This window comes from Medicago truncatula, chromosome 7, assembly GCF_003473485.1.
Source record: "Medicago truncatula cultivar Jemalong A17 chromosome 7, MtrunA17r5.0-ANR, whole genome shotgun sequence".
Classification (NCBI taxonomy): Eukaryota; Viridiplantae; Streptophyta; class Magnoliopsida; order Fabales; family Fabaceae; genus Medicago; species Medicago truncatula.
The window spans coordinates 47,938,035-47,959,283 of record NC_053048.1 but is presented as its reverse complement, the minus strand read 5'-3'; the positions used below and the strand labels follow the sequence as shown (position 1 = coordinate 47,959,283).

At 30.6% G+C, this 21,249-nt stretch overlaps 2 protein-coding genes across 2 annotated transcripts; one reads left to right on the top strand and one right to left on the bottom strand.

The window, feature by feature from the left end:
- Nucleotides 1-2,933: 2,933 nt before the first annotated feature.
- LOC11420964 (indole-3-acetic acid-induced protein ARG7) lies at nt 2,934-3,616 on the top strand. Its single transcript, XM_003625617.4, has one exon. It carries the CDS (start codon nt 3,089-3,091, stop codon nt 3,434-3,436), a length of 348 nt encoding a protein of 115 aa, XP_003625665.1. The 5' UTR covers nt 2,934-3,088; the 3' UTR covers nt 3,437-3,616.
- Nucleotides 3,617-7,588: 3,972 nt separating this feature from the next.
- On the bottom strand, nt 7,589-10,006 carry LOC11435258 (uncharacterized). The gene has a single exon (XM_024770554.2). It carries the CDS (start codon nt 9,778-9,780, stop codon nt 8,308-8,310), a length of 1,473 nt encoding a protein of 490 aa, XP_024626322.1. The 5' UTR covers nt 9,781-10,006; the 3' UTR covers nt 7,589-8,307.
- Between the last annotated feature and the right edge of the window lie 11,243 nt (nt 10,007-21,249).

Here is a 21,249-nt window from a genome sequence, read left to right as displayed (position 1 = left end):
TTTGTTTTCAATCCTAAAAAAAAAAAAAAAAAAAATCCAATTTTTTTGTTTTTGGTCATTTTTGTTTTATTTTATTCCCTAAAATTTGTTTATGTTGAAATTAGCTCTAGCTCATATAGTGTATAATATTCAATTTAATTCCCATGCAGTTTATATTTGATGGATATATCAACTAGCTTGAGATAAAGGATATCAACTAGCTGAACTTTTATGAAATATATTTTAGGGTTAAATATGTTTTTGGTCCTTATAAATATATTAACTTTTCGTTTTAGTCCCTCTAAAATTTTCCTTCAACTTTTAGTCCCTATAAAATTTTCAATCTTCACTTTTAATTTGGTCCATCGTTTAAAGTAAACTCATATGTAAAATTCATATTTTTAAATACATTTTTTCAGAAAAATGTATAATGTTATAAGGATCTCTCCCAAAAAAAATATAATTTTTTACAAAAACATGAATTAAATATGAATTTTTATATTTTTGGTGGTAAAAAATTTATATTTAATTCATGTTTTGTTAAAAAATTCTAATTTTTTTTGGAAGTGATTTTTACAATATTCCATGCATTTCTGCACAATTTCATTAAAAAATACAAAAAATTACTTAAAAATAGGGACCAAAAGTAGTGATTGCAAATTTTATAGGGACTAAAAGTTGATGAAAAATTTTAGAGGGACTAAAACGAAAAATTAGTATATATATTTATATGAACCAAAAACATATTTAACCCTATATTTTATATGTTTTATCGTCAAATGAACCACAGAATGATCATTTTGCATCATATCACTGCAGTGTACGTAAGATTTAATTTAATTTTTATAATATCAATCTAGTGTAAGATTTTTTTGTATATATATATATATATATATATATATATATATAATACGTAGTATTTGTGTATAATATAGATAGATTAATAGCAATCAGGCAAAAAATTGAGTTGGAAGTTTTGTTTTGTTTTTTTTAATTTAATTTTGAATGAATGTAGCTCTCTTTATGTGTAAAGTGTGCATTTTCTCAAAACGTACGTAATGCTTTTTAGTCAGTAGGTTTTCTTTATTTGAATAAATGTATTTATTGTCAAATAAACTACAAAGAAGAATCATTGACATGATTACACGTACGTATAACATTTAATTTATAAAAATACAGGTCGTATTTGTTAGTAGATCAGTAGATAGATTTTCCAAAATCATGGTTAGTTTTTTAAAACCATTATATCTAAGTTATATTTATCAAAAATCATATAAAATAATGGTAAATTATTTATAAATACTTTAAAAATATAATTAATTAATACTCCTTCAAAAAAATATATAGTTAATACATCTAGTAGTTTAGAAGATTTAATGTATAGGAAGAAGATTGATATATATTTAGGAACAATTCTTTTTATTTAAATTAGACTTATATTTACAGGCAAACATGTTGTTTGTTCAGCATTTTTTTTACTGGTGCTTGTTCACCATTAAAATCCATAGAACTTACTTTTGTATTTTTATCTTCCGTAACAAGGAAAAAACACTTTAAAAAAAATTCTTAAAGAGTGCTATTTTAATTGGTCGACAAATTAAATATAAAATTGTCTCTGTGAGCATAGCTCAATTGGTAGGGACATGCATTGTTATATGTAGGGGCCGGAGCTCGAACCCCGAACATCCCACTTATTCACCTTAAAAAAAGGTGAATTCTAATTGATAGGCTACCAGAGTAAAAAAAAATTAATTAATTTTAAAGAACAATTCTTTATTTTTAGTAGAAAGAACAAAAAAATTAAAATTAGAATATAAATTTAACATGAAAATCTATATAAATAAAAAACTGGGTTGACCTTCAAGTTGTACTTCACCCATGAAATATGTCCTATTCTTTATTTTTGTGATTATTGAAGGGTGGTGGTGCTTCATTAATCACAAAGACAAAACCCTTTACATCTCACAGAAGGATGTTAATTTACAATTACTACATTCAATCAACTACAGTTATGTGATTATTTTTAGTAAATAACCGTCATAATCTACTTTGGATATATATATGGAAGAAATACGCTTTTACGGCGGATAATTTTGACGTCTCTGTCCAATAAAATCTTTTTCATAATTAGGCATGGTAATTGGATAAGATGATTATGGTTTTTGTCTTCTTTGTCCAATAACTTTTTCATATTTCTAATATTATATACTATTTGATTATATTTTTTTTAATAAAATAGCATAATTAAGATGCATATTCTATAAGTAAAGAGTTCATTAAAAAGTAATTTTTATCCCCCTTCAAAAAAAAAAATTAAAAAGTAATTTTTATCCAATTGATATAAATTTTCAATTAAATTAGTTTTAATTTTTTCATCTAAATTTTTAGATCTTCCCTTACAAATTAGAGAGTTAAGGAAAAAAAAAAAAGGTATAAGTTATATATATATATATATATATATATATATATATATATATATATATATATCTGTGTGTGTGTGTATTTACGTAAAAAAAATAAAAAAATTGTCACTACTATATGTTTTTTTTTTATTTTTAATAAACCACTATATGCTTATAACTACATTTTAAAAAAGATTTTAATGACATATATAAAAGTGATTTAACACATCTAATATCAACATTCCATTTTTAAGATATGTTATAACTACATCTTAAAAATAATAGAATGTTGACATTATATGTATAAAATTACTGTATGTGTGCCATTAAACTCTTTTAATTTGATATAAAATGTTAAAATTATGATATTAAAACTAAAATTCTCAATGATAGCAAGACAACAATACTTTCACTTTATGTAAACATAGAAAAAGACATGCATTATTCGTAGAGTTATGTATCAAGGTTCAATGCTCTGAAAAGAGTAAATAGACACTTAAAATAATAATATACATTGGATATTGATATATCTTGCAATATTAATTTTTTATTCCCAAAAGCAAAAGAACCATGTCAACATTGAATGTTCCAAAATTGGTACAAACCCGTACCTCAATTATATAAACCTTTTACATTTTTCAAAGTACTCCATGTACTTGCTTTCTTCTCTCTCAAAGTACAAAACATAGCCAAGCCAAGAAAAAACTATGAAGTGCAAGTTTCTAAGAGGGTGTGTTAACAAGTTGAAGAAAATGACAAGACCTTGTGATTATTGGTTTGGATTGTTGTCTAGTGTGTTTGAAATGGATTCTATTCCAAATGATGTTCCAAAGGGTCACTTGGTTGTGTATGTAGGTGAGAACTATAAGAGATTTGTCATCAAGATTGGATTACTCCATCATCCACTTTTCAAGGCCTTGTTGGAACAAGCTCGAGAAGAATATGATTTCATTGCAGATTCTAAACTTTGTATTCCATGTAATGAACATCTTTTCCTTAGTGTTCTTAGTTTTGCTAGCTCCACACATAATGAAAAGGTGTTTGTTTGTGTCTGACATGAGAAATTTATCATCCTTTAATTTTACTTGAGACATTAGTTCATATATTATACTAGCTTTTAAGTTCTAACAGCTATGCTGATATATATAGTTGATTCATGTGTTGATTAAGTGTCATGTATGTAGAGTGCCAATTTGAATCAATTAATTCAGGAACATGAGGCTCCTGTTCTGTTTTCTTTGTTCTAAATAAGGAAAGAGTTTTGTTTTTTATTGGCATTTTAATGTAGGAAAATGAGATTTTGACACACAAATGACGTCAAAGTTCGACAACAATTTAAATAGTTAACACGTTGTCTATGTAAGTGACTATAGTTTAGTTGACAGGGACATTGCTTTATATATGTAAGGATCAGAGTTCGAATTTCGAACGCTATATTTATTCGTCATATAAAGGTGAATTTTTAACTACTAGACTACTTCAAAAAAAAATAGTTAACACGCTCGATTATATGGTTAATTATGTTCTTGTAATTCCTCAACACAATTAATCACAATTTAAATGGTTAATGTGATTCAAATATGTATATTGAGACACTTGAAAAATGTGGTTAATTGTGTTTGATTGAATGGTTAATGAGTTAATGTGTAATCTTACGTATATGCTTGGTGCTGCAAAATTAATTACACATTTGAATCCTAATATGCTAAATTTTTATCAAATTAATGTGTAATCTGATATATATTCTTGGTTCTGCAATGTGAAAATTTGATTTTGAGCAAACTGATTCTATAAAATTGTCTCTAACAAAAATTGAATTGAAGGTAAAGTAATTTATGTTTGGATACATTCATGTAAAATAATTTGAACAAATAAATGTTCGAGTAAAAATAAATTCTAAAATAAAAAACTACACTTTCTTGTTTCACGATTTTTTCTAATGGAATTTTAATGTTAAAGTGGATTCAATTCTCGAGGTAAAATCAATTATACTAAAAAACAAAACATGTAAAAATTACTCCCTCCGTTCCTATATGTAAATACCTCTAATAAAAGGATGCTTAGATATAAGGACAGAAGGAGTAATTATATAGAATCAATTTTGACTCTTCAAAAATGGAACCAAACTAATGTACCTTATTTATTATTTTGGTTGATTGTGTTTTTGTACTTCTGTACTTTTGATGCGTTCAAGTCAACTAAATTTTTTCAAAAAAATCAACTAAATTTTGTAGATGGCTTTTTCACTTTTGTCGCCAAAGTAATCAAATGAGCAATTATCACTTCTATATGAAAATGGTTTGATTTTAATCAAACTAGTTGGCTTAAAGGAGAATAATAAAAGACCATTTGAAATCTTGATTAGCAATCCCAAAAATATGTGTAGTGAAACGTAATGGAGTCCAGGGCCTAACAAACAGTGATTATTTGAGTTCCTTTGAATCATTGGCTTTGGTCTTTGCACCTTCTTATAAAAGAGCATTTACTCTTGTGAAGAACAGAAGACAAATGCATCAAACATGTTTCCAGCAGCAGAAGATGTTGTTACAATGATAACATTTACCAAGTGCAAAACTCAGATACCAACATAGGTTGATTTTATTGACATATACCAAATTAATTTATCTCTCTCTTTCTAACACAAGTAGAACATAACAAAATTAAAAACTCATTCAGCAATTATTTCTCCCTTCAAACACTTGCTGGACACCTAAACTATGTTTTGTACCATTTCCTTTAGTCTTATGAAAGTTTTTTCTTTATTTATTAAGCATATTGTTTGAAATTTGAGTAATCCCTTTCTCCAAGTAATCCCATGAATATTAAGATCTTATTTATATAGTTGTACTTCTCCACCAAGAATTTTGGTGAGTAAACCACCAACTTGGTCACTGTTTTTGTAAGTCATTTTCAAATTAATCTCTGACTCTATTAATATTTTAAAATAGTCTCTATCTTTGTTAAAAGTTTCTCAATTAGGTCCTCTTTCTATATTTTTGTCCTGACAAGGGACTTAATCGAAATTTTTTTGATAAAGACGGAAACTATTTTAAAATATTAATAGAATCACAGACTAGTTTGAGAATGACTTACGGTGACCACTTTAATGATTTACTCGGATTTTGGTCTATGAATGATATGGATCGGTTCTTGCTAGAAAATTAGAAACCTATTCAATTGGTTCACTACCTTCCAGCGCATTTTTTTTATAAGCAACCTTCCAGGACATGTTAAAGCTATCATCCATTAGGAGGTGTGTCAGCCTATTTATGGTGTCTGATAAAGTTTACTCGTTTAGCAGATATTAGGAAACTTTCTCACTCAATGAATTAATGATGATATGCAACCGATTATGCAGAATTTGTGGAGCATATAAACGGTGGAGGATAGTGGAAGGAGGAGGGGCAAATGGAGAAAAGACCAAGAGATTATGTTAGTGATATGGCACCAACAGGTGAATCAATGACATTTAGGGTGTGTTTGGATGCAGGGTTTAGGAGGGGAAGGAAGAGTTTACATTTCATTTTTAAATTACGGATACTATGATTTTTTTGTCTTCAAAAGTTAACATATTAACATGATAAACAATCATATAACTTCAATCACACTTAATTTATTTTAAAAAAAACATGTTATATAGTCCGTAATTTAAAAAAGAAAAACAAATTCTCCCCTCCCTTCCCCTCTCAAACCCTCAATCCAAACATACATTTAATGTGCCAAATCGGTATGACAAAGATTAAAGGAATTAACCAAGATATAATTAGGAAGTTTTTTTTAATTGTGTGGCTTTCAAAGACTAATGTGACAACACATTACACTTTTCAGGATTGAAAATAGTGTTTACTCACATATCAAAAAATGTATGATTCATACTCCCTCCATCTCACAATAGATGACTCATTTAAAAATATGTAATTTTGACCTAACTTACTTTGACCATATTTTTCTACTAATATACAGCAATAAATAATATCATATAAGATGTCGTTAGATTTGCTCGATGAATATTATCAAAATATCAAATTTTCATAATTTTTTATAATATATTATTCAAGATATTTAAACTCAAAATTATACATTGACATACGTAATAAGGTCAACTGTGTCAAGTATTATGGGACGGAGGCAAAAAAGGAACAATATTGGTCAAGCATGGACAAGTGCTTTTGGGAAACTACCACCGAGCATAAATAAATGAATACATTTGGCATTGATCTTTATTCAGGTTGTTAACAGTCAACTTCATACAATTCAGTAGTGCTATTTCGAAGGAAACCAGAATTGTTTGACTACTATGTATGTTTCTTTTGCCACCTAATATCCATTTTGGATTAATATATGGTCAATTGCTCTTCCTCACAATGTTTTTTTGTCGTTCATTCCTGAAGCTACCTGGTTCACAAATAAATGCAGTTTGCATTTATTTTTAGTGTAGAATCGTATCAAATATAATCCAAATCGGTATCAGTGGCATTGTTATGAGCATTAAGATAAAATGGGAACCCTTCAAAGAATTTTAGTTTTACAGGATATCCCTCTACATGCTGCCTTGGGGAAACCACCCCCTCAAAAGACAGTTTTAAATCATCTAAACTAAATATTATATCTTCCATTTCTTTAATTTTAAAGCAATAACTGTTTAATAATAGTATACTTCATTTATCTCTTCCAGAAGAATCATTTCACATACAACCAGTAGGAAGACTGTATTCATTAAACTGAAATCAAGATTCATCTGCACACTGTTTATATCCCTGATCTTCTTCAGTTGAACCCTTTTCATGTAAGCAAACATCTATACATAAAAACCGACAATCCCCAAAGCTATGAGTTAAAGGAAAAATGTTGAAAACAAAAAACCCATAGATGTTATTACAAAATATAAGCATGTCCACCACCAAACAGAGAGCATCCAAGTTTTGACTCTGATTATTAAACATTGGTCTTATAGAATAGAACTAAACCAGTGTTGTCGATGGCGGATGATGGAAGGCCAGAAGTACGCCATATAAACATGCCATTGTGGCCTATGGCACCACCATGGCAGGCATCCCTCCACCATTTTCCTGTGGCGATTGTAAAAAATCCACCACAGCATTTCCACCTTGGCTGCCATTTAACACTAAACTAACACAAATTTTTCAACAATGAACTTCAACACTTGGAATGCACTACTCACTTAGAATATATATATATATCCCTAATTTTGTTATCAACTTGAACTTTTACCTATCATTCAAACTGTCAAAGTAACTACATGATGCAAAACTTATTTTCTGAAATTCCTGCATGATTCTATACGTACAGCAAACAAAGAGGCCTTTCGGCAAAAGATTTTAGTAATCATACAAAACAGACGTATGCTATTTTAGCCTGAATGAACACTTTCTAAAAATAGAAATATAAATGCATAACTCACAACAATTTTGCAAGTTCTTGCAGATTCAAGTGCATTTCCTTGTTCTTGTAGATGATGTCCATTTATGCCACTAGTTGTACATACAAAATATAATACAGCACCGACAAACAAAATTGCTATAGGGTTACTTTTATCATCACAACATATAACTCCATATTGCATGGAGAAAAATCATCAACGTTCTTCTTCATTTCTCAAACCTTGTAATTTGGGACTACAGACTATCATCACCATTCACCAACACATTGTGTGCGCTATTTAAATGATGCAACGAATAATTTACATATGAAGCATCCTCATTTAGAATATACACAAGAACTATCTTGGCCTTGAGGCGAACTACATTCAACACATCTAATGGCATGACAAAACTACAGAATGGTGGCGATGACCAACAGTGACTGCAAAAGTAGGTGACATAAACCTGTAAAACATTGCAGCTGATTGTGCATTCCCAATCAAAAACCTGCACAATAAAACCGTCAATCCAACCACAGCAAATTATCATCTGTGCCCATCAATTAAGCCCTCAATTTCCCTTTGCCCAAACCTCCTACCCTGTTGATTGGCATCCCTACTCTTAGCCACAAAATAAAACACAAGCCAAGCAACCATGAAGTAAACCTCCATGGTAGACTGAAACATCTTGGCAAAAACTTTCCCGCAAATTCGAGCCAAAAACCACCTCATTAACGATCCACAAAGCACAGCTTCCAAGCATTTGATCAGAAAAGCATGATAAAACATGGAAGACAACAAATAACACCCTTCTTTCACAATCTCCTTACTACCTCTCCTAAAATCCTCCAAAGCAACCCAGAAATCCACAGAGAATATAAACGTCACAAATGTATCCATGAGAAACCATGTAACCAAAAACCCAGAAATTTCCTTCTCAAAACCAGTAACCCAAGGCGACATAACTGAAAATGGCATCAATTTCAACCGAACAAATAGCTTAAAGAACGAAAATTGATCCTCAATTTCAGAAAAATACCATATTCCCACAAGCTGTGTCACTGCATCCCTAACAGCCCACCTTATCAAAACAACCGCAGAAATCCTCTTCAAACCTAATTGAAAACCATCCCAAACCACACCAGTAGTTGAACTAAACCTTCCTACAAGATCATTAACAACTGAAACAACAACAACACCTAATACACACGAATACGTAACAAGAAAAACCATAATTACCCATCCATAAGCCACAGATAATGAACCGAGAAGAACAAAGAACAAAGTCGTATCGCGACGACTTATCTCAATTCCATTCACAAATATTTGAAAATCAACACTTTTTACTTTCTCTTCTTTCCCATTCCCCATATCACTCTTCTCCTTCTTCTTTCCCTCTTCATCTTCTACTTCTTTCTCTTTCGTTTTATCTTTCTCATCATCAATATCTTTATCATCATTCTCGTTTTTTTCTACCTCAATTTCAGAATCTTCCGTCTTCAACGTGATACCAGAACGAACAATTTGAAAAACCCTAATTCCATTATCAGCAACAAGATCGGAGAAACCCGAATCCAGAGAAAATGGACCAAAATCAACAACGCTACCATTAACCGGAGCTTTAGAATTCGATCCAAAAAGAGTCCTTCCATCATCATCATCACCGGAGAAGAAATCATCATCTAGGGTTCCGACACGAGTGAGATGAAGAAAAGGACGACGACGGCGAAGAGCAGCTGGAGAAGGATGAAACTGAGAAGAACGTTGACGGTGTTGATAATTAGCAGCGTTAACGGCGTTACCGGCAAGGTCAAGACGGGAAAGTAGAGATTTAACGGAGGGATCGCCGTCGACAAAGGAGATGAAACGTGAGGTACCGTTTTCAACGACGGTGCGAAAAGAGAAGATTAAGAGAGAGAGGAAGAGGAATGTGAAGAGATTTGAGGTGAATGATGAGGTTGCTTGTTTGAGAAGTTGTGCAGTGGAACGCACGTTGTGTAACCGTAGTTGGTCGCTCATCGCAGATTATGATTAAATTTTCCGATTGGCTTTTTTGGATAATCGCGTTTGAGAAGGTGGGTGGATATCACCGGGATGGTGGTGGGTTTGTTCACGCGCTTGAATTGGGTCGTGATTTGAACGCGTGTGTATGAAAATGAATTGAGATTGATTATTGATTGGGTTTGGAGTTGTGTAGGTGAAGGTTAGCTTTGTGGAGGCTTGGAATTGGAGGTGAAATGAAGAAGCCTTTACTATATGGAAATTATTTTATATCACTAACATTTTTTCCTATAATATAAATTAGTTTTTTTTTTCTTTTAAGAATAATATATATTGGCTTGTATCCCCTAAAAAAATAGCTTGTATAAACAATTGTTAATTGTTAACAAAAAAATAAAATAAATGGTTGCTAATTTCTGTTCTTTGAATCCAATTATGGAAATACAGCTCTCATAAATTTATTGATTATAATTTTGTTATTCATTGCAGCTCTATCTTATTTGTAGGATTATTCTTTGTAACTGCATCTAAAAGAATAGACACCTTCACAAATGATAGTTGCTAGTTTGGGGTGAATTAATATCATCAACACACAATTGTAAATACATAACTATGATTAATGGCAGTATCTAGTCAAGTTGAAAGAGGTTAGTTGTCATCTTTCAAATGTCTTGTGTAAAATGGTTGCTAGTTTACTTCTCTAAAAAAATGGTTGCTAATTTAATTGTTTTGATTTCGTAAAAGATTGTTTAAAGCGGGTTTTTGTTCTGGTAAATTAATAAATGAAAAATGTTAAATAGTATCCAATAGTATTAGTTAAAGAAACTAATGTATAAATTTTTAATGAGAAATGGTAATAAGTGTTTTAAGAGCATTTATAATAGGAGAGTTTTAAATATTTAAGATCTGGTCTCTAATAGGTACTCTATTGTGGAAAAGAAATTGAGGGTCTTAAAAATACAATGTTTAAATTAAGACCTCATTTTTAAATGGGTCCACATCACCTTTTTACTAAAATAATAATTGAAAAATGTATTAAAATAGATAGTGTATTAAATAAATAATATTGGTGGGACTCAATTAGATCTTTTGTTAGAGGGTCTCCATTGGAGTGGTTGGGTACCTATTAATTACTATTGTTAAAAAATTATTAAAAAGTGATGTGTCAAGGTAGGACCTATTTAAGACTTCAAATATGAGAGTCTCCATTGTGGATGTTCTAAGGCCGTTTGATAAGAAGTCTGAAAAAGAAACTTTATCTTAAAAATGATGCATTTAATACCTCTAAACTCTATAAATTGACTTTTTCCACCTTAGAATTTACTCCCTCCGTCCTTAATTATAAGACCCTTTTGAGAATTTTTTTTGTCCCTTTTTATAAGATCCATTTGTTATTTCCAACTACATTAATTATTTCTTTACATACATGCCCCTATTTATTATACATCTTTTTCTTCAATCAGCAATAAGTAGCATATGGAAAACATAAACTATCTCTCTCTCTTAAGGATAAAATTGTAAAAACAATAGTGATTACAAACAACTTTAATACAAATATCCACTTTCTTAATTCCTGTAATTTTAGCAAATTGGTCTTATAATTAAAGACGGAGAGAGTATCATTTATTTTTATTTTTAACTTCTTTACAACTGCCCTAAGATAATTTATTAGCATAACCTATTTTTAAAAGTCAAAGAAATGTTTGCTGTTTTCAATAAACAGTTTCTGTTTTTTACAACTTTCTTAATTAGTGTTAGCGGCATTAGTTAGCATGACATTAATTATTTGAATGATACATCATTTGGTTATTATTATAAACAAAAATTAATATGTAGATTAATTCATTTTTTATGTGCAAAGTCAATCACATTTCTTGTCAACATTTTTTTAGGGGCATTTCTTGTCAAGTTAACAAATGGATCAAACTTAGTTTCTCATCTACTATACCAAAAGTCTTACTTGATCATTTGAAAAATTATATCTTCAATTCATCAAGACAACATTTAAATCATGTCAAATCGTTATTTTTTGTTTACAAAATAATGAAATTTAGTAATGCTTTGTTTGGAGTCTGGAGGGGAGAGGGGGAGGGTTTTGGAAAAAATGAAGGAGCAAGTGGAAGAAATAGAGACATCGGAAGGAGAGGGTTCTGGAGGTTAATTTTTTACTCATAATAAAAAATTCCCCTCATTTGGGGGAACTCAAAAATTATATTGGGGGAGGGTTTTAGGGGGTTATGGAGGGTTTATATGAATTTTTCAAATTCAATCTATGTTGTTATAATATTCTTAAAATTAAAAATATATTAATCATAAGTATTAGTTTATCATTATCTAAAAAACTGTTCTTTCAAAAAATGTGAATTTTTTGTCTATTATTCTATATATTTCCAACCCCCAAAATCCTCCCTTCCCTTCCCCACCAAACTCCCAAACAAAACCTAAGAAACTAAACCAACAAAAAAAATGCAAGGAGTACGATCCTCAATCAAAATTAGTCCGATATTTTTTTTTTCTAACAATATTGTGTACGCATATTTGTAAAGGAAGTTGGCTATAAATGAAAAGTGCTTTATGATGGTGTAAAACATTTGTAAAGATAAATGAGTAATTTGAGACGGGGAAAAAAAAAGACAAATGTCACGTTTGAAAATTTTAAATTAAGCTAAGGGATTCTTAGGATAATTTTGCTTAATTTTTTATTAGAATATATACAATGTTTGATTTTCTTAATAAAAACATTTTAATTTAAAAACCGACAAAATTATTCTAAATGATAGAATTTTTTATTTTTTTTTATCAGATTAAAATCGACTTGTTTGATTAAGTAAATAATTTTGGATGCAAGAAGGAGCAACATCAAAAACTTATATGACAGATTGCATTGTTCAGACATCCCTTGAGTTGTAGACCAATTTTCCCACATCACCTGAACCTTGTTCCAAATTTGTATAACGTTAATCATATGCCTTAGACCACCATTTTGCGGCGTATGATGGTGATATCCCTATCTAGAGGATGTGTCAAGCAACACAAACTCCATTGAAGTAAACATTGCACACAAGTTTGGACAATCAACCTCAAACTTGCAACCTTCTAACACTGCATATTGATATTACAATGAAGAGAGATATGGGCATCGTCCTCAACTGCATCCATGGACAACAAACAATTTTTCGGATATGGGACGCGAGGATCGTTTAACCGCTGACGCATTGGCAAAGAATCCCTGCATATCATCCAAATCACATTTTGGACCTTAGGTGGGAGCTTGAATGCGCGCCCCACTACTCCAGGTACATAAAATTTGCATGCATCGGTAACTATCTTCATGGAAAGGTTATACCCCAATTTGAAAATATAGACACCAATCATATCTTCTTTCCGTATTAAAGAATGAATATGGGGACCAAATAAATGTTAGACTTAACCAAATAAAGATGTTTGATTTTTAGGTGGGAGGTCGATAAGCCAACTATTGTCATTTTAGGATGATGATAATAATTTTGTGGGAGGATTGTCTTGCAAGCTTGGAGTCCATAACGTTATTCTAACATAATTTATGGTCATCTCCTTGAAATTTACTCGACATGAAGTTTACTTATAAGACTAATTTCAATCAATATTTTTGTTGTCAAGTAGTCTGGTGGTTAGAATTCACATTTTTTAAGGTGAATAAGTGGGATGTTCGGGATTCGAATCTCGATCTCTGCATATAATGATGTGATCCTAAAATTCTCTCTCTTGACAAGAATAATAAAGTCATTGTGGAATAAAAGAACCAAATTAATTTTGGGTTCAAAATTTTATTTTTCGTAGGTCATGATATGTCGGTCTTGTTTTGGCTATATCTGGAGCTCTGGATGTCCGTTTGAGGTGATCTCTAACTCGTTGGAAAGCTTGCGAAATTCTCTACATTTCATCTGTTTGATTCAAGAGCAAATTCTTAATATTTAATGGTGCAAAATGAGTTGTAAGTAGAAGACGTGGTTAAAGTATGTTAGCTGAAGAATTAAAGGTGGTGTTTATGGAATTGTAACGTCTAGCCATAATAATCCTTCACAAATCAATGTGCAAATGAATATGTAACCTTTTCATGCATTGATCAGCCACCAACTTTAAAGATCCAATTAAACTGTAACCTCTTTTGTAATAACTAGCCACCTAGGAGTTATAACACTAATTATGCTATGATTGTAAACTTTTTCAGCATCCAAGCCTATTTCCTATATAAAGGGGGCGAAAATAATGAAGGGGACAAGTAGAATTTTGATAAAAAAAATACACTTTGTGTGTTGTGAAGCTTTGCTTCTTTTTGGTTCTGGATTGAACCATGCATTGATCTTATTAAGAAACCACGTTTCTTGTGGCGATCCTCTACCAAATTAAACATCTTCCTTGGATTGGGAATTTGTTTGGTTATCATTTCTACCTATTTCCATCTTTTTATTTTACTTTTTATCCCAATACGATTTCTGTCCTTCATCAAGTGGTATTCAGAGCACGGTTTCGTTTGGGAAAAAACTTGTTTTCATTTGGAAATTCCTTTTCATTGTTACCATTTTTTTTTCTTCATTTTAATCTCTCTATGATTCTAGAAAAAAAAATGGAAAGATACAGTGACAAAAAAATCAAAGTTCCGTTTTTTCGAGGGCAAAGAGACCTGGATGCATATTTAGAGTGGGAAACAAAGATTGAACAATGTTTTTCAATGTAAAACTTACTCTAATGTTCAAAAAGTGCATGTTGCAGCTCTTGAATTTAAAGAATATGCATTGTTGTGGTGGGATCAAACTATCAAGGAAAGAAGGAGGTATGGAGATCCACCGATTGAAACTTGGGAAGAAATGAAAACAATAATGAGGAGGCGTTATGCACCTTCTTATCATCTTAGAGAAATTCAAAGAAAGATGGTGGAAAAGATAGAAGGTGAAAAAATATTGCAAATAGAAAGAGAAAGACAAAAAAGAAAGAAGAAAATGATGGCAATAATTGATAGAGGAATGGCTGATATCTCTAAAATATTAGAGGAAAATCTCCTTGAAATCCAAAATGATCATATAGAGCCTAAAATAAATGTTGAAGAAAAAGAGAGTCTCATTGTAAAGGAAACTCACGAAGAAGAATGTGAAAAGGAAAGAGAAGAGACAAAAGAAAGTGACGAAAAAGAAGTAGAGGAAAAAGGAGAATGAGATGGAAAAGGAAGAGAAAAATGTTGAGAAGTTTTGGCCTACTATGACATTAGTAGCTTCTTCTAAATTGGTTTGTGTTTTCAAATTTTGGGATTCTTCTTCTAATATTATTCAATTGCTTAACATTTCTTTATGTTATGAAGGAAACAAAGAGAACGAAGAAACTTTTTCTCAACAGGTGGAAGGAAATTATGAAATTTAGAACGATGATCATGTCCATAAATCAAAAGTGGATGAAGAGAAAACAAATTCTTCCAATAAAAGTGAAGAGCCCTCTAAAGTTAAACTTACATGTGATGGATTCCATAGATTTGTTTTTGACCCAGGAGGTATTCAAGCTATAAATTCGAGGTCGAATTCTCTTGAAGAGGGAGAGTATGATGTGATCCTAAAATTCTCTCTCTTGACAAGAATAATAAAGTCATTGTGGAATAAAAGAACCAAATTAATTTTGGGTTCAAAATTTTATTTTCGTAGGTCATGATATGTCTGTCTTATTTTGGCTATATCTGGAGCTCTGGATGTCCGTTTGAGGTGATCTTTAACTCGTTGGAAAGCTTACAAAATTCTCTACATTTCATCTGTTTGATTCAAGAGCAAATTCTTAATATTTAATGGTGCAAAATGAGCTGTAAGTAGAAGACGTGGTTAAAGTATGTTAGCTGAAGAATTAAAGGTGGTGTTTATGGAATTGTAACGTCTAGCCATAATAATCCTTCACAAATCAATGTGCAAATGAATATGTAACCTTTTCATGCATTGATCAGCCACCAACTTTAAAGATCCAATTAAATTGTAACCTCTTTTGTAATAACTAGCCACCTAGTGTCCGCGGGGCACTTGTTAATATGACCCTTTTTTTAAGCCCAGTTTAATTTTTAATGTATTAAATACACAAATTTTCATAAAAAGTTACTATTCTAGACTCTTAAAGAGTGCCCCGGTAGCACTCGTCAACATTTTTTTTTTAATAATATTATCTAACAAGCACTAAAACACAAGTCAAAGTGGAGGGAGAGAAAAAATGATTCGAAGTTTCATAATTTTTTTTTAGCATGTGCAATGCACGAGTTCTCTATCTATAGAGAAAATATATCAAATTGAGTACAAAAGATATATTATTGAATAAACAAATATATTATTGAGAATCAAAATATATTTTAGATCAAGTACCAAAATATATTCGGTTGCATACCAAAGTACCTCAAATTGAGTACAAAAGATATATTATATTGAGTACAAAAATATATTACTGAGATCAAAATATATTTTAGATTAAATACTTAAATATATTCGATTGCATACCAAAATATTTCAGATTTCGTTCCAAAATATTTTGGCAAAACTTGAGAACTAAGAAAACACTTTATGATACTTAATAACGATTAAATTAATTATTTAACTTAACATTTTCAATAGTGGTAACTCCGATCACATAATTATGTTTCCCTTAGAGGTACACCCCCACTATATAAACATTACAAATGTGGGATTTCCACTTTTTTCGATTCACACTACACTAGTTTTACCCAATGTAGGAATTTGTATTTAGTCTTTTAACTCAATTTCTACACTTGTTCCAACAATAGATTCTGAATAGATGAAAATATTGGTAGTGGTTTCATGGCCATAAAAGATCGGACGAACTCACAACAACATGACAAAGTTGGTCGCGGTGGTATGTTGAGAGGAAGAGGTAAACATGAAATGTTTTTTTTATAGTTATTTTAATTAAAATATGTTGTTCTGGACCGGCTAAAGACATTTAGACCCAATATAAACACAACCTAAATTCCACATTTGGCAGCATTACTCGCAACTCATCCGCTCCCTACAAGGGGGTGCTCGAAGCAACATAGACCAATTCAAATAAACAATAACAATCATGATCATGACTCCCGTGAATCTCTCCTAAATGGTTACACTTCCTACGAATTCGTACCCGTCGAACACATGTGTGTCTTACAACGGCTTCTGCAAACATCCACCTACATATAAAGGGGACTCATTGCAGTCCCCAAGGTTAGAATCTACTCTCTTTGAACCCCATTCTGATCTCATACTGACTTAAAAAGGAACAGAGGGAGTAAATACTTTGTACTTTCATATTGTAAAAAATTATAGTTATCTTTTTCAATGATACCAAAAATATAACAAAAATATATCTTTTAAAAAATAAAACAAATTATTATCTTTTTGAATGACATCAAGTCATCAACAAAATAGTATAATCAAATTTGCTTTTGGAAAGAGAGAAGACAGCCCAAAATGACCCATTTTCTTTATATATACTATAGATATAGATATAATATTAAACCTTCCTTAAAAAAAATAAAATATTAAGGGGGTGTATTGGATCATGATTCTAAGGGATTTTAAAATATTTTTTTTATCATGAAAGAGTCTTGTGGTATTCAATCAAGACTCTTTCCAATTTAAAAAAAGTCTCGTGTTATTCAATCAAGATTCTTTGTCATTTAAAAAAAGTCTTGTGGTATTCAATCAAGACTCTTAATCGCTTAAAAAAAGTCTAGTGGTATTCAAAATCATTCAAATTTCGAAGGATTGTTTAATAAATCAGATTTTGATGGATTTTGTAGGATTTTCTAGTGAAATTTTAGCATGAAAAAGTCTTTCATGAAAACATGAGATTTCTTAGGATTGTTTTTTTCTTTTAAGATTTTACTATCTCTCTCTCCTCCCTTCTCTCTTTTCCTCTCCCCTCTCTCTCTCTCTCTCTCTCTCTCTAGCTCTCCCGTAAAAAACCTCTCTCTCCCTCTCTCTCTCTCTCTGATTCATTCACTCTCTCTCTCTAGCTCTAGCTCTAGCTCTCCCGTAAAAAATAAAATAAAATAAATAAAAGAGTCTTTATTGAGATTTTGTAGCTCTAACTCTCCCGTAAAAAAAAAAAAATAAATAAAAAGTCTTTATTGAGATTTTGTGAAAGAGAGTGTGTTATGATATTTTTTTCAATTATTTCTTAAAATTCATAAAATCTGTTGAAATCTCTTGAAATCCATAAAATCATTTCAAATCCTTTAAAATCTTATGAATTAAATCCATTGAAATCTTTAATAGTCTTTTAAAATCATCAAAGTCATCAAAATCTTGCAAAGTCTTTTAAAATCCTCAAGACTTTTTTAATCAAAAATTATCCTTTAAAATCCTAATACAATACACCCCCCTAAACCTTGTCTCATACCAACAATATAACGAATTTGTTTAAGGTAATATTGAAAGTGAAAAAAAAAAAAAACAGCCCAAAAATATGTATTCTAAAATATTTTGTACTTAAAAGTTAGAGTTTTTCTATTTACACCCCATGTTTTTTCTGGTTACACCCAAATTTTCTTAAAAAAAATTATAATACCAAAATTGTCCTTTTATATAAATTTTCTTAAAACCCTAATTTTATTCATTGTCAGTGAGTTTCACCCTCTTTCACCCCACAAAGCGATCGATCAAACAATTTGATGTTCAATATCAATCTCCATGAAAATTAAAGAGTGAATCAAAATATTTTTCATCCATACTCAATTGGATATAAGTAAGTGAATTTCTTCTTCTATTTGCTAGTTTCAATTTTTTTTCCTTCAACTGCACTGATGCACTGTACGATTACGGTTTTAATTTACATTGGCAAGGTTAACTTAAATTCAGTTTAAGTAGGTTCATGTAAACTAAGTTTACGTGAACCTACTTAAACTGAGTTTAGATGAACCTACTTAAATTGAGTTAACATTAACCTACTTAAACTGAGTTTACATGAACCTACTTAAACTGAGTTTACAAAATCGCAGAACTGTGAATCACATAACAAGGAAAACACAAAATCAGAACTGAGAACCCATAACAAGAAAAACACAATCGATTGAAGAACAACACTTGCTAACCTGATTTGCTTCGAATTTTCTTTGAAATCATGAATGGACGTGAGAAAGTATGGTTTTGAAAATCTTCGCAGAACACAATCGATCGATTGGAGAATTATGGTTTTGGAAGAAGGGTTTTGGGGTGTAACCAAAAAAGAAGGAATATGCTTTTTGATAATCAAATTTTATGAAAGGGTAATCTTATCATTTTGGGGTGCAACCATGATTAACTAGGGTGCAAGTAGAAAAACTCTAAAAGTTATTATTTCGAGAAATAAGTCGAAAAAATATTTACTATATATATTTATAAAATATTAATTCTCTTCGGACAGTATTTAATAACAAAGTTGAAAATAGTTTGAACCAATTATTATTACCGTGTGTTATTTCTGGCCGAGTAAGTTGGAATAATAAGTTGCCCAAATCAGCATTTGTTGTATGGTATGAATCTCAATTCTTTATAGAATATGCCTGCATGCACGTTCTTGATTTAGTATGTTAATATCTTGTTCATACGGTTGGGCTAGAGGAAGATATTAATGTTACGAGTTTTTCTACTTAAACTCTAGTTAATCATGGTTGCACCATAAAATAACGAGATTATCCTTTTATAAAATTTGATTTTCAAAAAGTCTATTCCTTCTTTTTTGGTTACATCCCAAAACCCTTCTTCCAAAACCATAATTCTCCAATCGATCGATTGTGTTCTGCGAAGATTTTCAAAACCATACTTTCTCACGTTCATTCATGATTTCCAAGAAAATTCGAAGCAAACCAGGTTAGCAAGTGTTGTTCTTCAATCGATTGTGTTTTTCTTGTTATGAGTTCTCAGTTCTGATTTTGTGTTTTCCTTGTTCTGCGATTCACAGTTCTGCGATTTTGTAAACTCAGTTTAAGTAGGTTCATGTAAACTCAGTTTAAATAGGTTCATGTTAACTCAATTTAAGTAGTTTACATGAACCTACTTAAACTGAATTTAAGTTAACCTTGCCAATGTAAATTAAAACCGTAATCGTCAGTGCATCATTGCAGTTGAAGGAAAAAAATTGAAACTAGCAAATAGAAGAAGAAATTCACTTACTTATATCCAATTGAGTATGGATGAAAAATATTTTGATTCACTCTTTAATTTTCATGGAGATTGATATTGAACATCAAATTGTTTGATCGTTCGCTTTGTGGGGTGAAAGAGGGTGAAACTCACCGACAATGAATAAAATTAGGGTTTTAAGAAAATTTATATAAAAGGACAATTTTAATATTATAAATTTTTTTTAAGAAAATTTGGGTGTAACCAGAAAAACATGGAGTGTAATCATAAAATTAGTGTGGATGTTTTATCAAAATTTTTGCCCTTCAAACCGTAGTTGATGTCAAACATCATATTCTCTTCTCTCTTCGTAAACACCTCCCATGTCGTGCCATATATCTATAAAAGTAGTTTTATGACATCTGACTTAATAAACTCTATGATATAGTTATTCGAGCTCTAAGTATTACCACATACTCAACAAAGCCTATACCAACATCCAAACTTGTTTAGACTTGGTAGTTATGTTCAACTGTCATATGAGAATCAATTCAACTCTCAGTCAATTTTGCATCTATATTAGTTGGTTGCAATGGACTTGATATTAACATGTGATTATACAGATTTATTGTCTAACAATGATAATCATCAATGTTTTTTTTTGAGAGAATAATCATCAATGTTTAATCACCACAAAATAACACTTACAACTAGTGTTAATATTCAATTATTTAAAACTAACATAACTTAGGAAAATACTTGCTGCACAAGTTAAGATATCATCCATAAAAAAGTTTAAGAAACCAAATATAGAAACATATTCTTAAAAATTTTACATTTAATAAATTAAAAGTTTAAAATCATATACTTCATAGGTCCCATAATAAATGATTTTGTACATATTTGACCTTTGATATATTTAATCATGTATAAAAAAATTTAATACTTTTTTTTGACAAAAACAAAACGATATTCATTCATTTAAATCGATAGAGTACATCAGATACAAACATCGCTAAAAACGTAAAGGGTGAATCTGCGAACAAACTCACAACACCCAAGTTAATAACATACAACGACAAAATGCCTACAAATAATATGATAAAACTTAAGTCACCGAAATACCCATGCTTCTGAATATGCAACGTTGAAATCCAAATCTTTTGTTGAATTTGTAATTGACTGATGTAGATCTTTCAATAGGAACTGAACAAACACCGCACAAGATGACGAACAACACAACGCCGCACTTAGACGACGAAATCACAAAAAACACAAAAGGAAAAACTTGATAGATGTGAAAACCACTTATTTAGATTGAAAGAAAAGTGGAAAAAAAGATGTAGAGGAGTGATTTTAGGTCAAAAAATGACCTAAAACTACCATCCTCGAT